General features: G+C 45.9%; 1 protein-coding gene across 2 annotated transcripts in view; it reads left to right on the top strand.

Moving 5' to 3' along the window:
- Nucleotides 1–13473: 13473 nt before the first annotated feature.
- zfyve27 (zinc finger, FYVE domain containing 27) overlaps nt 13474–17331 on the top strand; it is a 186276-nt gene continuing 182418 nt past the window's right edge. The window contains exon 1 of one of the 2 annotated variants that reach the window (XM_080205935.1): nt 13474–14216. In XM_080205935.1, coding sequence (XP_080062061.1) covers nt 13891–14216 — 326 coding nt within the window. In that variant the 5' untranslated portion in view covers nt 13474–13890. The remainder of the gene's footprint in view (nt 14217–17331) is intronic. The other variant, XM_080205936.1, reaches the window with a different exon arrangement.

Genomic DNA, 17331 nt, shown 5'->3' with positions numbered 1-17331 from the left:
GGAGTAGGCCATCTAGCCCTTCGAGCCTGCCCCGCCATTCAATAAGATCATGGCTGATCTGTTGTGGCTCAGTTCCACTTTCCCGCCCTCTCCCCATAACCCTTAATCCCCTCTCTGATTTTCAAATTTGCTGATGACCTCAAACAATGATGAGACAGAGTACAGGAATGAGACAGAGAATCTGGTGAACTGGTGCAGCAACAATAATCTCTCCCTCAATGTCCACAAAACAAAGGAGATTGTCATCGACTTCAGGAAGCGTAAAGGAGAACGTGCCCCTGTCTACATCAACGGGGACAAAGTAGAAAGGCTCGAGAGCTTCAGGTTTTTTGGTGTCCAGGTCACCAAAAACCTGGCCTGGTAGCCCCCATGCTGACACTTTAGTTAAGAAAGCCCACCAACGCCTCAACTTTCTCAGAAGACGAAGGAAATTTGGCATGTCAGCTATGACTCTCACCAACTTTTACAGATGCCCCATGGAAAGCATTCTTTCTGGTTGTATCACAGCTTGGTATGGGCTCCTACTCTGCCCAAGACGGCAAGAAACTACAAAAGGTTGTGAATGTAGTCCAATCCATCATGGAAACCAGCCTCCCATCCATTGACTCTGTCTACACTTCCTGCTGCCTTGGCAAAGCAGCCAGCATAATTAAGGACTCCATGCATCCTGGACATTCTCTTTTCCTTTGGGGAAAAAGATACAAAAGTCTGAGGTCAGGTACCAACTGACTCAAGAACAGCTTCTTCCCTGCTGCTGTCAGACTTTTGAATGGACCGACCTCACGTTAAATTGATCTTTCTCTACATCCTAGCTAAGACTGTAACACTACATTCTGCACTCTCTCATTTCCTTCTCTATGAACGGTATGTTTTGTCTGCATAGTGAACAAGAAACAATACCTTTCACTGTATGTTAATATAGGTGACAATAATAAATGAAATCAAAATCCAGGTGCTCCGGTTTCCTCCCAATGTCTGAAAGACGTGCTGGATCGGTGCATTGGCCATGCTAAATTCTCCCTCAGTGTACCCCAACAGGAGTGTGGCAACTAGGGGATTTTCACAGTAACTTCATTGCAGCCTACTTTTGGCACCAATACATAAACTTGAAAAAAAAACTTTAAACATACGTCTGTCCATCCCTAATCTACACTCAGCTGAAGTGCTTTGGAACATTACTAAGTTAAAAGGTGCTCTATAAATATGAGTTGTTGATACATCTTATACTTTAAATTTTGCTTTGGTGCTGTTATACTTCAGTGGGTATTGTCTCTGAGTCAGAAAAGAACAAGGAACAAAGAAAATTACAGTACAGGAACAGGCCCTTCGGCCCTCCAAACCTGCACCAACCATTCTACCCGACTGAACTCAAACCCCCTACCCTTCTGGAGACCATATCCCTCCATTCCCATCCTATTCATGTATTTGTCCAGACGCCCCTTAAAACTCACTATCGTATCTGCTTCCATTGCCTCTCCCTGCAGCGAGTTCCAGGCACCCACCACCCTCTGAGTGAAAAAAAAACTTGGATGTTTGTGGATTCAAATCCCACTCTGGGACTCGAGTACTGAAATCAAGACTGACGGACGCTCCAATGCAGTACTGAGGGCTGCGTCGGTGAAATTGCCGCTTTGCAGATGAGATGACTGAGGCCCCATCCTTCCTTCTGCGTGGATGTAAAAGATCCCACTGCACTATTTTGTCCCAGCCAATATATATCCCTTAGTCAACATAAAAGGAGGTTATTTGGTCATTGCCACTTTGTTGTGTGTGGGAGCTTGCTGTGTACAAATTGGCTCCTTTGCAACAGTGACTGCGCTTCAAATGTACTTTATTGGCCATAAAAAAAAACTTTTTTGGGATGTCCTAAGGTCATAAAAGGCAGGGTGACAACTACAAGGTTACATTGGACAGGTTGTCCCCAAAAACTGGTTATTTGCTGCCATCTGCTGTTCTTTGAGAGAATGTTAAACAGAATAATTTACTCACAGTTGGAAAATCTCAGCAGGTCTGGCCGTAAAGTTTATTTATTAGTCACAAGTCGGCTTACATTAACACTGCAATGAAGTTACTGTGAAATTCCCCTCGTCGCCACACTCTGGCACCTGTTCGGCACAATGCACCTAACCAGCACGTCTTTCAGAATGTGGGAGGAAACCACAGCATCTGGAGGAAACCCCACACAGACACGGGGAGAACGTGCAAATAGACAGTGACCTAAGCTGGGAATCGAACCCAGGTCCCTGGTGCTGTGAAGTAGCAATGCTAACCACTGTGCTACCGTGCCGCCCCTGTCCTTTGACCCTTTGTCAAAGTCAAAGGGTCACCTGGACTCAAAACGTCAGCTCTTTTCTCTCCTTACAGATGTTGCCAGACCTGTTGAGATTTTCCAGCATTTCCTCTTTTTGGTTTCAGATTCCAGCACCCGCAGTAATTTATTTTTGGTTTCTTGCAGTTGGCACCCTCATTGCATTAACAACTCAATGTGGGATCTTTCATTCTGATGGACATCCAACATGGTGGAGGTGGGTGGGAAGGGGGGAAAGTGAGGTGTGGTGGTGGGAGGGCTCTGTGCTTAGCTGCATGTTATTTTCCAGTTCTACAATGCTGGAAGCTCATCCATGACTACACAAAAATGAGGGGACTGATTTGCTTTGCTGTGTTACGCGATGGGTTGCCTCTCAAAAATTGCAGAACCCCTCTGTTCTCTGCATAAAAACAGATGATATTGCTAACTTAGTCTCCACTCTTCAGAATTTAAGCTCAGATTCCTTGGGGCCATGCTCTGAAAGTGATGGAGCAAGACCCCACAATGTCCAAGACTTACATTGCAATGGCAAACTACTGATGCCTACAGGGGAATACTGAGGCTCCCTCATAATCTCAACCCCTTCCTTTCTTTCTCACCATTCCCATATCCCATGGACCCAACTGTAGCCATTCTTCCAGTTCAAAGCAGGTTCTGCAGATGCCACTTTCTGGTGGCAAAGCGGGTTGGCACCGCTTCCTCACAGCGCCAGGGACCCAGGTTCGATTCCCGGCTTGGGTGACTGTCTGCGTGGAGTTTGCATATTCCCTTCGTGTTTGCGTGGGTTTCCTCCAGGTGCTCTGGTTTCGTCCCACAGTCCAAACGACGTGTTGATTAGATGGATTGGTCATGGGAAATGTGTAGGGTTACAGGGATAAGGAGAGAGCCTGGCTAGGTAAGATAGTGTATCAGAGAGTTGGTGCAGACTCAGTGGGCCGAATGGCCTCTTCTCCACTGTAGGGATTCTATGATTTCACTCTGTGGAAGTCTGATTGTCCCTTAAAGACAGAGTGGCAGCTCTCCGGTACCGCTCCACTGGATATCCCAGCTCTTGTTCTCCACATTTTTCCCTTTTTATTCAGTCAGGGAATGTTGGTTTCGCTGGCTAGGTCAGCATTTATTGCCCATCCTGAGTTGCCCCTTGAGAAGGTGGTGGTGAGCTGCCTTCTTGAACTGTTGCAGTCCCTGAGGAGTAGGTACACACACAGTGCTGTTGGGGGGAGGAATTCCAAGAGTTTGACCCAGCGACAGTGAAGGAATGGCGATACATTTCCAAGTCAGGATGGTGAGTGGCTTTGAGGGGAACCTCTAGGTGGCGGTGTTCCGAGGTATCTGCTGCCCTTGTCCTTCTAGATGGTAGAGGTTGTGTGTTTGGAAAGTGCTGCTTAAGGAACCTTGGTGAGTTGCTGCAGTGCATCTGGTACAAATGATTGCCACTGTACATTGGTGGAGGATGTGAATGTTTAAGGTGGTAGATCTGGGATCACCATTGCAGATGTCAGAGCAGCGTTCTTGAAGGACAACCCATGGAAAGTGACGGGCCTGGATGGGGTACCCAGACATGCACTCAGATCCTGTGTGGATCAGCTGGTGGGGGTATTCACAGATACTTCAACCTCTCTTTACAATAATCTGAGGTTCCTATCTGCTTCAAGAAGACGATCATCATCCTGGTACCTAAGAAAAACCAAGCAGTGTGCTTTCATGACTTAAGCCGGCTGTTTTTCCCAGGTGGTGAACTTCTTGAGTCTTGTTGGAGTTGAACCATCCAGGCAAGTGGGGAATATTCCATCACACTCCTGACATGCGCTTTGCAGATGGTGGACAGGGTTTGGGGAGTTAGGTGAGGCAACGGCCTATTGGTATTATCATTAGATTATTAATCCAGAAACTCAACTAATGTGTTGGAGACCCGGGTTCAAATCCCGCCACAGCAGATGGTGGAATTTGAATTCAATAAAAAATATCTGGAATTAAGAGTCTACTGATGACCATGAAATCATTGTCGATTGTTGGAAAAACCCATCTGGTTCCCTGGTGTCCTTTAGGGAAGGAAATCTGCCGTCCTTACCTGGTCTGGCCTACATGTGACCCCAGAGCCACAGCAATGTGGTTGACACACAACTGCCCTTGGACAACTAGGGATGGGCAATAAATGACTGACCAGCCAACAACACCCATATCCCACAAATGATTCTGAGCCTCTGGCTTGCTCTTATAGCCACAATATTTAAATGATTGGCCCACATGCTTTTAATCCCAGCTGGGATTTTAAACGGTGGGTGTTGGGGGAGGGGCGTTTGTAAGCCTTGGAAAATGCCAGAAGGTCCTACATGTGCAGACATAATGCAAAGGTACAATGGTGTTAGCTGTGGCTCACTAAGTTAGGTAGTACTCTGACCCCTGAATCATTTGATTTGATTTATTATTGTCACATATATTAGTATACAGTGAAAAGTATTGTTTCTTGCACGCTATATAGACAAAGCATACCATACACAGGGGAAAAGGAAAGGAGAGAGTGCAGAATGTAGTGTTACAGTCATAACTAGAGTAGAGAGAAAGATCAGCTTTATATAAATGTAGGTCCATTCAAGAGTCTGACAGCAACAGGGAAGAAGCTGTTCTTGAGTCAGTTGGTACGTGACCTCAGACTTTTGCATCCTTTCCTGACAGAAGAAGGTGGAAGAGAGAATATCCGGGGTGCGTGGAGTCCTTGATTCGCGAGATGCTTTCCTAAGGCAGCGGGAAGTGTAGACAGAGTCAATGGATGGGAGGCTGGTTTCCATGATGGATCGGGCTACGTTCACAACCCTTTGTTGTTCCTTGCAGTCTTGGGCTGAGCAGGAGCCCATACCAAGCTGTGGTACATCAGTGGGCTCTGTGTGCAAGTCCCACTCCAGACTCTGGAGCTCAGACTGCAGGCTGAAACTGCCAGTGCGGCACTGTTGGAACGCTGCACTATCAGTAGTGCCGTCTTTCAGATGAGATATTAAGGCTAGAATTCTCCAGCTGCTCACGCTGGTGGGATTCTCTCATCCCGCTGGTGGCACACCCCTTGCCCCAGGATTCCTGGCAGTGTGGGATGGCTTCAATGGTAATTCCCATGACAGTGGTGGGACCAGCGGATCCCACTGCCAGCCGACATCACACTGTCTCCCCCCCACTGCCGAAAAACATGCTGAGGGGAGGCCAGAGAATCTCACCCTAAACCTCAGCTCTGGCTGCTCTCTCTCATACTATTGTGAAGAAAAGCAGAGGAGTCATCCTGACCAATATTTTTCCCTCAATGCACGTCACTAAAACAGATGATCTTGGTTATTATCACATTGCTGTTTGTGGGATCTTGCTGTGTATAAACTGGCTGCTGCGTTTTCTATCTTACAATTGGAATTTTAAAAAAATCTGGAATTAAGTATCTTCTGATGACCATGAAACCACTGTCGATCGTCGGGAAAAACCTATCTGGTTCACTAACGCCCTTTAGGGATGGCAATCTGCCATCTTTACCTGATCTGGCCTACATGTCATTCCAGAGCCACAGCAATGTGGTTGACTTTCATCTGCCCTCCAAAGGCAATTCAGGATGGGCAATAAATGCTGGCCAGTCAGTGCTGCCCATGCCCCATGCATGAATAAAAAAAAAATCTTCTTTACCCTGAGACCAAAGACAACAATAGTAACTACACTTCAAAAATACTTCACTAGTTGTAAAGCACCTTGGGACATCCTGAGATTATGAAACGTGCTACAGAAATACAAACCTTCTTTTCTCACATGCATTTTTTTAGTAAGCAGTTCCGACACCCATGTGCAGTAATATGCTCTTTGCTGTCCAGGTCTAATGGTTCTTGGGCAGTTTGCTGCCTCTGACTTATTCCCCAAGGAACCAACTAAAGACTATCCAAGACTCCTGTGTTTAAACCTCCAAAAGCAGAACAGATTTTTATTCCATCGGTACGGAGTCATCAATATTGTTTTTACTACAGACAAACTCGACAGAATCTGTCAAAAACCTACATGGAATTGCATTGAATTTACAACACAGGTCCAACTAGGGTGTGTACATTCCTTCAAATCTCCCCCCATAACATCATAAGACAAGATATAGGAGCAGAATTGGGCCATTCGACCCATCGAGTCTGCTGCACCATTGGATATAATGCACCATGGCTGATATAATTTTCATCCCCATTCTTCTGCCTTCTCCCCATAACCCTCGATCTCCTTATCAATCAAGAACCTATCTATCTCTGTCTTAAAGACACTCAGTGACCTGGCCTTCACAGCCCTCTGTGGCAATGAATTCCACAGATTTGCCACCCTCTGGCTGAAGAAATTCCTCTTCATCTCAGTTCTAAAGGGTCGTCCCTTCACTCTGAGTTTGTGCCCTCGAGTTTTAGTTCCTCCCTGCTAGTGGAAACATCTCCATGTCCACTCTATCTAGGCCTCTCAGTATCCTGTAAGTTTTAATTAGATCTTCCCATCTCACCTTGTTTTACCTTAAACTAGCAACAATAATCTATTTCTTCCTCTTGCTCATTGATTATCCAGATTCTCCTTAAATGTATCAATGCTATCTGCTTCAGCCACTCCCTGCAGTAGGAAGCTTTATGTTCTCTCTGTTCTCTGGATAAAGAAGATTCTTTGTTTTTTTATTCATTCATGGGACATGGGCATTGCTGGCTGGGTCAGCATTTATTGCCCATCCTGAATTGCCCTTGGAGAGAAGTTGAAAGTCAACTAAATTGCTGTGGCTCTGGAGTCACCTGTAGGCCAGACCAGGTAAGGATGGCAGATTTCCTTCCCTAAAGGGCATGAGTGAACCAGATGGGTTTTTCCCGACAATGGTTTCATGGCCATCTGTAGATTCTTAATTCTAGATTTTTTTAAATTCAAGTTCCACCATCTTCTGTGGCGGGGTTCAAATCTGGGTCCTCCAGGACGTTAGCTGAGTTTGTGGGTTAATAGTCTAGTGATAATACCATTAGACCATCGCCTTCCCTGAATTCCGTTGCATGGATTTATTAGTGATTGTAGTAAGTGCAAGGGTTAGCAGCTAGCAGTTAGTGTAAAGAACCAGACTGCTTACAAACACACACACATACAAAGTACATTCACGATGTTCTCATTTCCAACTCTAGGAGCCGCTCAAAAGCTCTGCCCCAAAATCCCCACACTCGTTCCCCATTGGGCGATTAGGTCACATGACCACTCTGATGTACACCACTAAAGGGCCAGCTGCTACAATGATGGTCTTATATTTATGGCCCGGGTTAGCAGCTCTGGCTGGTCATATTCCAGGGGAAGATGAACAGAAATGGGTTCATTTCTCTATGGGAACTGATTCTCCTAAAGAATGGAGCCATTGGACAGAGAGATAAAGAACACTGGCCCCATGCAGTTTGCTGGACATTTGCTGAAAGGTTTCTCCGTGAAATTTGGGATTAGTTTAATGTAAGGATTTTGAAGATAAACAGAATCGTGGACGTGGGATTTTGCCTTATTTAGTTTAGTTACCTGGTGAGTCAGTACCACTTTCCGAGCTGGAGTTAGAGGGGCGGCATGGTGGCACTGTGGTTAGCACTGCACCCTCACAGCGCCAGATAACCGGGTTTGATTCCAGTCTCGGGTCTGTGTGGAGTTTGCACATTCTCCCGGTGTCTGCGTGGGTTTTCTCCAGGTGCTCTGGTTTCCTCCCACACTCCAAAGATGTGCGGGTTAGGTTGATTGATGCTAGGTTGTCCCTTAATATCAGGGGGATTAGCAGGGTAAATATGTGGGGTTACGGGGATGGGATCTGGGTGGGGATTGTTGTCAGTGCAAACTCAATGGGTCAAATGACGTCTTTCTGCAAATGTAGATCCTATGATTCCAGACACAGACTCCTGCTTGCCCTCCTCACTGGAGTTGTCAGCTCAGCAATGGAGTGGCAGTGGCTCCCAGCCATGGAAACGGAGTGGGGCTCACATTTGGCTGCTACCCACATGGTAAAATGGATTCCCATTCCTCCATCACTCATCGGTCACTACTGCTGCAATGGGGCAGAGGCAGTGCTGCTGGTTCCCTCCCAAGGAGTGCGTGGCCTGTGTATGCTCCATCCCCGGACAATGGCCTTGCATCCTGCCTCTACTTCGTGCAGAAACGCCAACTCCCCCCGCCCGCACTCACCCCAATGGCAGCTGCTGAGGGGCCTTCCAAATCTCCCACTGAGCAAACCGTCAGCTGGATAAACGAGGGGCCCCACTACGCTACTCAGAATCACTTCTGCAGCGATTCCTGCTGCAACTGCTTCACCCTGCCCACCGAGGGAGCAAGGGGTTCACAGTTTGCACCAGAACATTATTATTGTCACATGTATTAACGTACAGTGAAAAGTATTTTTTCTTGCACTCTATACAAAGCATACCGTTCATAGAGAAAGAAAGGAGAGAGTGCAGAATGTAGTGTTGCAGCCATAGCTAGGGTGCAGAGAAAGATCAACTTAATGCGAGGAAAGTCCATTCAAAAGTCTGACGGCAGCAAGGAAGAAGCTGTTCTTGAGTCAGTTGGTACGTGACCCCAGACTTTTGTATCCTTCTCCCGACAGAAGAAGGTGGAAGAGAGAATGTCTGGGGTGCGTGGAGTCCTTGATTATGCTGGCTGCTTTTCTGAGGAAGTGGGAAGTGTAGACAGAATGAATGGATGGGAGGCTAGTTTGTGTAATGGACTGGGCTTCATTCACGACCTTTTGTCGTTCCTTGCAGTCTTGGGCAGAGCAGGAGCCTAACCAAGCTGTGATACAACCAGAAAGAATACTTTCTATGGTGCTGGATGTAAGGCAGACAAAAGGAGTTCCATCTGACTGAGAGGCAAGTTAATGTATTCTCTTCTCTACAAATACGCTTCGAAGAATCATCCAAACTTGAAAGATTGGCTCTATTCTCTCTTCACAGATGCTGTCATTCCTACGAGGATATTTCAGCATCTTCTGTTTTATTTGAGATTCCAGCATCCGCAGTAACTTGATTTATGGCCCCTGCCCTCCCAACACATTCAGCAATATCTTGGAGCAGGTGTTTCTTCTTGTAACATATTTGATAACTGGTGACTTTTGACACCTTACCATATCTTAGAAATCTCTCTCCTCGCTAACATTCCTTTTAGGATTTGAAACTTCAATAGATACTAGGCAGACCTGTGAGGGTTTTTTGTTGCAATACTGTATTTATATTGCAACCAGATTTTGCATATCGACCAGGATATATCACAAACCCACAAGATATTTGTACTAAGTCCTCAGAGGCAGAAGTTCCTTCACCAGAATTCCTTTATTTACAAGATCCAACAACACTATACAGAGCGCTCTCACTCTGCAGTCTACATCCAGAGGAACTGACACTCCTGTGTAAGTACAGAGCTTGGGGCTCCCTGATTAGACCATCAATTATGTCCTCAATCAGGGGGTTCAAATTCAAGCAAGCCAACCTCAACTGCCTGATTAAAATTGTTACAATATCACAAAGGCTTGTCTATTTTTAGCAGAAACAAAATTGAGTGAATCTCACTTTAAGTGTGTGAGTTGCAAGTGTTTGGTCTTTGGATTTCTGTATCCCTCTTACTCAGTTCCCCAAATTGAAGACTATCCTTTTAAAGGAGCACTTCATTTCCATATCCCAGAGGGGGCTTACCATGCAGGGAAAACAAACCGATTTCTTAATGATCTGAGCTGCTGTGTGCATTCGGAGGTCTTTCTTGAATTTGGAAGGTAGCTGAATAACAATTCACCAAACAAGTTTATCTAAACAATAATGGAAGAATAAAAATAACAGAAACAGAACAGATGTTTTATTGAAGCAGAGTTCTGACGATCAGCCATTGCCTTGCGGTGTTATCAAATATTTATTCCGTTTTAGTCCTTGAGGTGTTCTTTCCCTTTACCGGTGAATCTGCAACTACAAATGATTGGACTGGATTTTAGATGGGTCGGTCGGTGAAGTCCGTTCCCAACTTGCTGGATCCACCTGAGTAAAAAGTGCTCCGAGTCACAAGATATTTGCTCCAGGTTCTCGGATATGGATGAAACCGGGGTCGCTGAATGCACAAGCAGATGCCAAGAGGACATGAGGGCAAGCATGGGCAGCATGGTGGCGCAGTGGTTAGCACTGCTGCCTCACAGCTCCAGGGACCTGGGTTTGATTCCCAGCTTGGGTCACTGTGAGTGCAGAGTCTACACATTCTCCCCATGTCTGGGTGGGTTTCCTCCAGGTGCTCTGGTTTCCTCTCACAGTCCGGAAGACGTGCTGGTTAGGTGCATTGGCCACATTAAATTCTCTCTTAGTGTACCCAAACAGGTGTAAAAGTGTGGTGATTAGGGGATTTTCACAGTAACTTCATTGCATTGTTAATGTAAGCCTACTTGTGACTACCAATAAATTTTTAAAAAGTGACTAGTGAAGTGGGCTGATTAGACGGCTCACCTTTATTTTTTGAGGTAGTTGCTTTTGAAGATTCACACACCCCCCATCCCCCACGCCCCCCACACCCCTTCCCTGCCACCCCCATCCCATGGGCCATCAGGAGCCATCTGCAGGGGACAATAACTTCTAAAAATCTAAAATAGATCTCACCATACTATCGTGATCATAAAAATAATGCTCATTCATGAAAGTAACAAAGCTTATAAATGTTCTATACAAACAAACTCTTATACAAACAAACAAGCTTCTGTTCATACCCTCAATCCTTTAATAGCCTCTTTAAGCTGTTAATCAAACAGTGAGCTCAGAAACTTGTTCTAAGATAATTTTGGAGTTTGAAACTCAGCCAGATATTCATAATGAATAGCCTTAGGGAAATGTCAACAAATAACAATTTAAATTGCTCGAACCAGCTGGCCTGTCACTCAAAGCAGTCTAGCAGAGGATTTCTTTGTCACTGACAGCTGAAACCAGTTTTTATACAGTTTAAAGAATTTAAAAAACTTCAGATCATGACAGTTAAACAGACCTCATTCGCCCTTCAAGAATATTCATTTCTACTCCATCAAATTGCAAGTTCCAGACAGAAGAATCAACAGAGAAGACCCAGAATATTCTGCAAGACACAATACTTGGTTGTAATTTAGGGAGTGACTAAATTCTATTTTTGTTAATGAGTGGGAATTATATTTATTGGAACAGCATTCCTTCAGAATCTTGTTTTATTTGGGAATGGTTAATAGTTAGAAGGGATTTATTCGGTTTGTTAATAGTTGAATTTGTTCAGTTAATTAGATAAATAAATAGTTACGTGTTGATTTTAGAGTGTCAGAGATTTGTTTTGTATTTAACCACTAGGAGTTGCTGAAGAGCAGATCACACCACTCCACACACACTTTTTACAGGTTATAAGGTGAGGTATTCCTCTTGGGGTGTTTGGATGTTAGTTTCCAAAGGGGGGGAATCAACCTCTGCTTTATAATACAATTTATAAAATTTTGTGTGTCTTAATTTAGATGATATAAACTGGAAATTTAATTGGGAAGATGCGAGGTCAGAACTTCTTGAACCATGATTTGGATACCTGCACAAGATTGAGCAAAGGAGAGTTCACATTTTGGGCCGTGGAAAATCTGAATGTGTTTATCATTAGTATTCTTGGGTTCTTGATAAGAGAGGGGATTAAGGGTTATGGGGAGAGGGCGGGAAAGTGGAACTGAGCCACGACAGATCAGCCATGATCTTATTGAATGGCGGGGCAGGCTCGAAGGGCTAGATGGCCTACTCCTGCTCCTATTTCTTATGTTATTATGTTTATCATTCTCATATTTAACTGTATATTTCAGTAAAGCATTTGTATAATTTCATATTTAAATATTTGGTTTTGTTTCAATAAAGCATTGCTAGAATTTTGTAGTTTAACAGAAAGTATTTATTAACAAAAATAATGTGATAAATACAAAACTTTGATACCGTGTAAACATTTCACTTTAGCAGCTGGACTGACATGTTTAATTGCGTCTTTTCAAGTTTCTTACCAAATATATATTTCTCCAACAACAATCAACAAAATACTTATACATTAACACACCAATTCTGCTGTCTCTAAACAAGGAGGTGAGAGAGATATGATGAGGGGTAAGGAGGGATAGGGGGAAAAGGAGGGGGAGGGCAAAAGCAGGGAGAGGGGAAAATGAGGGGGGAAGGGGAAAAGGATGAAGAGAGAAGGGTTTGAAATTTACATGTAGCCTTAACCCCACGGATTTACCCCCTGACACTAAGGGGCAATTTAGCAGGGCTAATTCACCTAAACAGCGCATCTGTGGACGGTGTGAGGAAACCGGAGCACTCGGAGGAAACCCACGCAGACACAGGGAGAACGTGCAACCTCCAGACAGTCACCCAAAGCCAGAATCGAACCCAGGTCCCCTGGAGCTGTGAGGCAGCAGTGCTCACCACTGTACCAGCACTGTACACGCTGGTACAGTGGTGAGCACTGCTGCCTCACAGCTCCAGGGGACCTGGGCTAGTATGTGTGGTCACAGGGCCAGTAGGCTAGTATGTGTGGTCACAGGGCCAGTAGGCTAGTATGTGTGGTCACAGGGGTAGGGCGAGATTGTTATCTGTGCGGGTTCGATGGGCTGAATGGCCTCCTTCTGCACAGTAAGATGTCTCACAACACCAGGTTAGAGTCCAACCAGTTTATTTGATAGTAATCTCACAAGCTTTTGGAAATGGTGTTCACACCTGATGACGGAACGCCGTTTCCGAAAGCTTGTGAGTTTATTATTAAATAAACTGGTTGGACTTTAACCTGGTGTTGTGAGGCTCCTTATTGTGTTTACCCCAGTCCAAGGCTGGCATCTCTACAACATGACTCCTTCTGCACTGCAGCAATTCTATTCTATGATTAAATATTTCCTTAAAAAAAATCCTTGGAAGACATTTGTAAATGGTGTCTAATATTCCAGAGATGTGATGAGGACGGCGGGGGGGTGGGGGGGGAGAAGGGATGACAGCTCCCGGAATGCAGTCAGGCCGAGTTGGCAACTGCCCGGCCGCCCGCTGAGTGTGACGGAACGGGGCGAGCGTCTGCGCCTGCGCCTGCGCGTATCGAGCCGCCGGAGATCGACCCTGAGAGGGTGGGGAAAGGGGGCGAAGGATCGGAGCTCGATTAGCCCGGCCTGTGGTTCGGGGGGGCGGCCGTTGCCGGTGAGAGAGGAGGAAAGGGAGGAGAGGAGAGGAGGAAGGCCGGGAGGGTGAAGAGCAGCGCCGGGACAGTGAGGAGCAGCGCCCGGAGGGACAGCAGCCATCAGGAGGCCCGCCGGCACCGGGAGGCTGAGGCCGGCACTTACCGGAGCGTCCGACAGCAGCATGGCGGCCCCCGAGCCCGTCTCCTAGCAACGCCGTGACCCCCCCCTGACCCCCGGCCGCCCCCTGACCCCTCCCAGCATTGTCTTCACAGAGCATCCTCAACAGCTCAGTCCCATTTCAACCCCACTCCACACACACACACACACACACACATTGCCCTTGTCTTCATCTGCCCTGAAATTATTAAACCCTGGCTCTATCTGCCCTGGAATCTAGAGATTGGGTATTAATTTAGATTTATTTGGAGCTATGCAGCCTGCTCTGGCAGTCACCACTGCTCCCTGGGAGGCTGCAGGAGCAGCAGAGGCTGGGGGGGAGAGGAGGAACTCTGCTGGCAGCCCCCCCATCACCCTCACCAGCACCACCACCACCACTGCCACCTGCACCAGCAGCTCCCCCCTCAGTACCAGCAGCCCCCTCCCCGAAACAGAGACCAACCCCACGCTGGAGCTCAGGCCCAAACCCAAACCCCCCCAGACCTTCGACCTCCTGAGCCTGGTGGTGGCCTTCAAGAGGCTGGAGCTCTTCGCAGAGCCGCTGTATGACTTCTGGGAGATGGTGAAGTACTTAATCAGGTATGTTTGTTTATGGTTTTTTAAAAAAAATACATATTTAACCTGTTTTTATTACGACAGCTTTATGTTGTTTACTGAATGGTGACTTTTTTATCAGTTAATTGCAGGGCATGGTTTCTTGTGTGTGTGTGTGTGTAGGATTAGGGGAAAAGGTCAGACGTGTTCATGAGTTGTTTGTTGACATTTTTTAACAATCTATTATGTTGGCTAGCAGAAAATAGTTTGTCGAGCACCTTGAACTCAGTTAAACTTTCCGCTAACTTTGAGGAACGTATTTGATTGTCAACCGGTTTGACTTGGGAGTTGTGAGTCTGATCTGTCATCACGAGAATCAAATTTAGAAGCATTTTGTTATTGTATAAGAACATAAGAAATAGGAGCAGGAGTAGGCCATCTGGCCCTTCGAGCCTGCCCCGCCATTCAATAAGATCATGGCTGATCTGTCGTGGCTCAGTTCCACTTTCCGGCCCTCTCCCCATAACCCTTAATCCCCTCTCTTATCAAAAACCCATCAACCCGCTTCTTGAAAATATTTAGCAAGGCAGCCTCCACCACTTCAATGGGTAGAGAATTCCAGAGATTCACCACCCTTTGAGTGAAGAAGTTCCTCCTCAACTCCGTTCTAAAACGCCCCCCCTTTATCTTGAGGCTGTGCCCCCTAGTCCTACTGTCTTTTTTGAGCGGGAAGAGTCTCTCCACCTCTATCCTATCCATCCCATTCATCATCTTATACGTCTCAATGAGATCTCCCCTCATTCTTCTAAACTCCAACGTGTACAAGCCTAGTTTATTCAGCCTCTCCTCATAGCTCAACCCCCTCAACTCCGGTATCAGCCTAGTAAACCTCCTCTGCACTCCCTCCAAGGCCAAAATATCTTTGCGCAGGTGCGGCGCCCAAAACTGCACACAGTACTCCAGCTGCGGCCTCACCAATGCCCTATACAGCTGCAGCAAGACCTCCCTACTTTTATATTCAATCCCCCTTGCTATGAAGGCCAGCATCCCATTCGCCTTCCTGACCACCTGCTGCACCTGCAAGCTGGGTTTTTGCAACTCATGCACAAGGACCCCGAGGTCCCTCTGCACCGTCGCCTGCTGCAGTTTTTCGCCACGTAAGTAATAGTCCTTCCTACCATTCTTCCTACCAAAGTGGACCACCTCGCACTTGCCAACATTAAATTCCATTTGCCATTTCCTGGCCCATTCGCCCAGCCTATCTAGATCCTTCTGCAGACTCTCCACACCCTCCGCACAATTTGCCGTTCCCCCAGTCTTGGTGTCATCCGCAAATTTCGACACCTTCCACTCGGTTCCCTCCTCCAGATCATCTATATAAATGGTAAAAAGCTGAGGCCCCAGCACCGACCCCTGGGGCACTCCACTAGTCACCATCCGCCAATCCGAATAGCACCTGTTGACCCCCAGTCTCTGCCTCCTATTTGACAACCAATCCTCTATCCACGCTAACACCCTACCCCCAACTCCAAGTCCCCTGACCTTCTGCAATAACCTCTTATGAGGTACTTTGTCAAACGCCTTCTGAAAATCCAGAAAGACCACATCCACCGGCTCTCCTCTATCGACCGCCCTAGACACATCCTCGTAGAACTCCAGTAAATTTGTCAGACACGACTTCCCTTTAATGAAACCGTGCTGTGTCTGCTCTATCAAGCAATTCCCTTCAAGATGCCTCGCAATTTCCTCCTTAATGACGGATTCTAACATTTTACCTACCACAGACGTTAAACTAACCGGCCTATAATTCCCTGCCTTTTGCCCGGCACCCTTCTTAATATCATAGTGTATTCCAGAGTAAGATGTATAGCTTACTGGCTGGTAATGTTTTTTCAGCATCTTTCACTTGTTTGTGTCACATAGATCCATGATTTCTGTATCATTCATCTCTACAGATTCTTTAAATTGGCGTCTTTGGCAAGCCACTTAGTTTTTGAATTTGTTCAAGGATTATAAATTATAAGAGGTGACTGGAAGCATGTTTAATGTGGAAGTGCCTTTTGATTTTGAGAATAAAAGGGTGTCAACATTTAGAACTGGTTGGCAGGATGGAAAGAGCTTGTATTCACAAATCCTGAGGATTGTTTTACAGCCAGTGATGTACTTTTGACTTAAATTCAATGTAATGATATTTCAGCCAGTTTGGGCATAATGAGGTTCCACAAACAATAATGGGCTAAATACCGAATGATTTTCTCTGATGTTGGCTGCGGGATAAATATTGAATCAGGACACCGAAGGACGCTCTTCTTTGAAGAATGCAATGGGATCTCCTACATCCACCTGAGAGGGCAGATGGGACCTTGGTTTGACACCATGTCTGAAATGTGGTGCCTCGCTCGGTGCAACGTTCTTTCAGAATTGCACTGGCGTCTGAGTCTGGAGTTTGTGTTTCTGGTCTCTTCCAAGTGTGACTTGACCATGTGCTTGGTCACCTGCGTTAAAGGTGGGAGTGTTACCCATCAAGTTCAGGCTGGCATCCCAATGCTTGATGCATTTACATGACTGTTGGGTGCTTATGCATGTAATGGGTTTGTTATGCGTGATGATCGGTTTGTTACTTTGGGAGGCTGAATGAAATGGGCTAAAGGTTTTCTTGTTGAGAGTCAGAGTAGCCTTGCCTGTTTTAATCTCATTGCCATGTACAGCTAACTGCGAAATGGATCACAGTATGATTGATGCTATTGCTCTGTATATTGCAAATATTTAGTGTCCATTTTCGTGAGTGCTTCTCTAGGGCTTCCATCTAACCTCAGGGTACTGTTGGTCTGAACAGAACTCTGCTTGTTTGTGATGTCAGAATTGCATGATTAAATTTGTTCAGCGCGATTTATAAGCCACTTGTCCTTGTCCTGGGATGGTAAGAGGATTTGGATTCTGAAGTAGTAAGAGGATTTAGCTGCTGAGTGCGAGGTGGTGTTGTATGAGGTGTTTGAACCAAATGTGCTAGCTAGCACATGCAGCCTGGTCGTCACTGTGGATTCCAAAGGTGTACAGTGTACCGGGAAGCAGCATGAGCTTAAAGCACTTTAAATTTTCTTGAAGATGTGAAACATGCTAGATAAACAAATATTCAAAGTCACCAGAAACTGCAGAAGGA

The sequence above is a fragment of the Carcharhinus amblyrhynchos genome, chromosome 17 (assembly GCF_965287045.1).
Source record: "Carcharhinus amblyrhynchos chromosome 17, sCarAmb.v2.hapA, whole genome shotgun sequence".
NCBI classification, from domain to species: domain Eukaryota; kingdom Metazoa; phylum Chordata; class Chondrichthyes; order Carcharhiniformes; family Carcharhinidae; genus Carcharhinus; species Carcharhinus amblyrhynchos.
Note: the sequence above shows the minus strand (reverse complement) of the source record. Positions and strands in the feature narration are given on the sequence as shown.